This window comes from Molothrus aeneus, chromosome 15, assembly GCF_037042795.1.
Source record: "Molothrus aeneus isolate 106 chromosome 15, BPBGC_Maene_1.0, whole genome shotgun sequence".
Classification (NCBI taxonomy): Eukaryota; Metazoa; Chordata; class Aves; order Passeriformes; family Icteridae; genus Molothrus; species Molothrus aeneus.
In genome coordinates, this window is record NC_089660.1 from 2,583,180 (window position 1) to 2,587,000 (window position 3,821).

At 61.2% G+C, this 3,821-nt stretch overlaps 1 protein-coding gene across 1 annotated transcript; it reads right to left on the reverse strand.

Moving 5' to 3' along the window:
• Nucleotides 1-1,912: 1,912 nt before the first annotated feature.
• NKX2-5 (NK2 homeobox 5) lies at nucleotides 1,913-3,475 on the reverse strand. Its single transcript, XM_066560353.1, has 2 exons — nucleotides 3,172-3,475; nucleotides 1,913-2,520 (listed from the first exon to the last, which is right to left on the reverse strand). Exons 1-2 carry the CDS (start codon nucleotides 3,473-3,475, stop codon nucleotides 1,913-1,915), a joined length of 912 nt encoding a protein of 303 aa, XP_066416450.1.
• Nucleotides 3,476-3,821: the final 346 nt, after the last annotated feature.

Consider the following 3,821-nt stretch of genomic DNA (forward strand, 5'->3'; position numbering starts at 1 on the left):
TGTCCTCCTTCTTGGGGACACCTTGGCTCTCCTCAGGCAGGGCATTTCCCGGTTCCTCTGCTGCCTCTCTCCCACCTGGATCCTGTGTCTCCCTAAGGCAAAGCCCTCACGGAGCCCTGGGGCTGGTTCCAGGTGAGGGGAGGTGGCTTTGCTCCCTTCTGGCCTGCCCAGGAGCCCTGTCCCCTGTCCCCATGCCGGCAGACTCGTGTCCCCTTTGTCTCAGGCCCCTGTGGCTCTGTGGGCTGAGCTCCCTGAGACAGACTCCCCTCGGGATGAGGCTGAAGGTCGCTCTTTGCCAGCCCCGAGCCCCAGACAGGTGTTTGTGCTCCACTCTGCACTGGGGGCTTGGTGGGCAGCACCCGGCGCTGCTCTGGTGTTCGCAGGGGCTGGAAGGAGCTGGGAGCTCCTTATCTGTGCAATCCTACCTCGGGAGGGGTCTGCGGGCTTGGGAGAGAGGCTGCAGGCAGCTTCCATTCCCCGGCAGCCTTTCATCCTCTGTCCCAGGGCCACAGCCACCCTGTCTCCATCCCTGTTTACTGATGGGGCCGATAGGGCCGAGGCAGGAGGGGTGGCAGGTCCCCCTAATCGCCCTGTCACCGGCCGGACAGCCTCAGACACTCTCAGAGGATGTTGTGACTGCGCTGAATTACAATGTTTGTTGTTTCTCACTCCCAATAATTGACATTTGATAGCGACTACCGTAAGAGCGGCCGAGGGGCTGGGGCTGCGGCACAGGAGAGGCAGGAGCCGGGCGCTGGGGAGCCCCGCTAGCTGTCCCTGGGCACTTTGGGGACAGACGGGGGCTCCTTTGTGCTCCCCGCATGGGGACAGGAGGGGCAGGGGCTGTGGAAACCTCCCGCGGATGGGCTGGGGGCAGTCTGGGGGCTTTGGGTGGTGACTTGGGATGTGGGTACCTCTCTTTGCAGCGATTTCTGTGCAGGGAATAATAAATCAGCCCCGCGCTCCCGGAGACTGGGAACGATGGGCTCGGTCCCGATCCCAGCCCGGGGACACGGGGCGGCGCTTAGCCAGGCTGGGAGCTCGAAAAGCGGCTTTAAAATAATTTAAAAAACTCCTTAAAATACAAACACCGTTTGCAGGCGGCAAAACGGGAATGCCGAGGGCACCGGAGGGGCTGCAAAACGGGAATGCTGAGCGCACCGGAGGGGCTGCACAAACCCGGAGAGGGGGGACCGGCCGGGAAAGGCTCCCGGAGCGGGCAGGCGGCCCCGGAGAGCCCCGGGATGTCCGGGATGCGCAAGAACGCAAGGGACGCGAGGTTCAGCCACTCTCTTTAATGACAACTCGCTGATCTCTCAGCTCGTACAGCAAAGGGCAGCGCGCTCGAAGGGGCGGACAGTGCATTTTCATGCTAACTCACGTTTTAGTGCAGAACCCTATGGGACCTGGCGGGCCGGGTGTCTGTGTCTCTCGGGAGTCTGTCTGTCTGTCCTCATCCCTGCGCAGGCCGGCAGTAGCAGCCTCGCAAGGGACACCTGGGGGTGCCGAGATGCCGAACTGACCGAACAGCGGGGACCGTACGGGAAGTGCAAAAATTAAATGTGGATGTCAATAATAATAATTAGTATAGAGTAAAAGTTTAAAAAAAAAAAAAGAAAAAAAAAAGAGAGAGTTGCGAGAGTTGCAGGGCTCGGCTGGGTGTTGTTGGGAACAAGTCACGCGAAATTACCGGCTGGTTTGTAGGAAGGAAGGAGGGGAATTATCAGGGTGAAGACCCGGGTGGAAAGGAGCCGGGAAATTCGGGCATCCCCCGCCGGTGCTTGCCTGTCCCCGCACGAAATACCAAAACCCGCCCCGTCCGTGGCCACCGCACTCGTGGGATCCGCGGGGATGCTCCCCTGAGCCACCCCCAGCCCCGCAGCCTGGCAATGTCCCGAGCCCGGGGGCGGCTCTACCAGGCTCGGATGCCGTGCAAGGTGGAGATGCCCGCGTTGCCCTGCGGGATGGGCGCCTGCACCGAATTCAAGTCCCCCACGCTGAAGTTCATGAAGTTGTTGGCGGGCGCCGAGGGCTGCATGGGCTGCATGGAGGGGTAGTTGCAGTTGTAGTTGGCGTTGCAGGCGGGGCTGTTGTAGTTGGTGTACGCGGGGTAGGCGTTGTAGCTGTAGGGGTTAATGCTGACATTGTAGGGCGAGCTGTAGGGGGAAGATTCCCCCAGGCAGGGCTTCCCATCGCGCACCAGCACCGGCACGGCGATCCGCCGCGGGGGAGGGATCCCCACCATTTCCAGCGTCTGGTCCTGTCTCTGCCTTTTGCATTTGTACCTTCGGTTCTGGAACCAAATTTTCACCTGGGTGGAGGTGAGCTTTAGGACGTTCGCTAGATGGTCCCTCTCGGGGGCCGAGAGGTATTTCTGCTGCTTGAACCTTCTCTCCAGTTCGTACACTTGGGCTTGAGAAAAGAGGACGCGAGGTTTCCTCCTTTTCCTCTGTCTGGGGCGCTCGGGGTCTTCCGGGTCTCTTTTCTCCTGCTCCAGGCTCTTGTGTAAGGAACAGAGTTCTGCAGCAAAATATAGGGGCGAAGGGAAAAATGGGGAGGGAAAAATTGTGCAAAAAGTTTATAAATTAGTATTTAATAAAGAGCGAGCGAGTCCTGGCTCTTCCTCGGCCTCGCAGGCCGCTGTGGCCGCCCGCTCCTGCAGCAGCAGGACCGGCCCTGCCCCGCTCTTTAGGTACCTCTGCAGCAAAATTTCCGTGGTTTTTGTTTGAAAACGACGGTGCCCCGTGCGCTGATGTGAGTCTCGCCCACCTGTGCCCCAGCCTGGATTTATCGCTCGTAGCTTTGTGCTGAAACCCATCCCGACCCCCGAGCGAGTCAGGAATCGCATTTGTCACCTGGTTTGTGCCCGAACTCGAGGCCTCTCGTGTGGCAGCTCTGCCCGTCCCGTTGGGCAGGGGCGCATCCCCGGGGGTGTCCGGGCGGGGTCAGCGGGACCCTGCCCGGGTGGGCTCAGCCCCGCTCCCGCAGGGCCCGGGATAACGGGATAACGATGCTGCCGCTCGCCGAGCCCCGGCACCGAGCGCAGCCCGCACTGTCCCCTGTCCCCCGCAGCCCTGGGCACCCCCGGCCGAGCGCCAACCCTACAGGGAGATCCCCATGTCCCTGCCATCCCTTGCTCCCCGAGCCCCGCGCAGCAGCGCTTGGCTTTACCTTTCTTGTCTGCCTTGGCCTCCTTGGCCGAGTCCATCTCCACGAAGCTTTTCCCGTAGTAGGAGCCGGGGAAGGCGGCCGCGGTTTTGCCGGGGGGCGGCTCGGGCAGCTCGTCCCGCAGGTCGGGCAGGGCCGGGGGCTCGGTGCCGAACGCCTCCTGCTTGAAGGTGGCCAGCATGCAGGACGGGGAGGCCAGCGAGGCCAGCTCCATGGAGCCCAGGCTCTGCTGCTGCTGCTGCTGCTGCTCCAGGTTCAGAATATCCTTCACCGAGAAGGGGGTGCTTGTCACAGGGCTAGGAAACATTGCGGAGGACAGCGGGGCAGCGGCCGCAGCCCAGGGTCATGGAAAAGGAGGTGGGGAGCGGCCAAGGTGGAGCAGCGGTGGAGCGTGGGCTCCCGGAGGGGGCACATAGCATTCCCGAGAGTAGCCCTGACTTGTGCACTGCCGCCAGGTAGGAGCGGACCATAAGGCCAGGGAAGGAGGGACTAGGCAGTTTTTGGGTGACTTTAGCTTTCTATTGGCCAACATTGCGGTGATGGTATGAGAGATGCAAAGTTCCATGTCACCTAATATAGTAATACATCTCAAAAACAGCTCCGCTCTTTTAAAGGGGCGGCACTGCATTTATCCAGCTTTGCAGCGGAGGGTT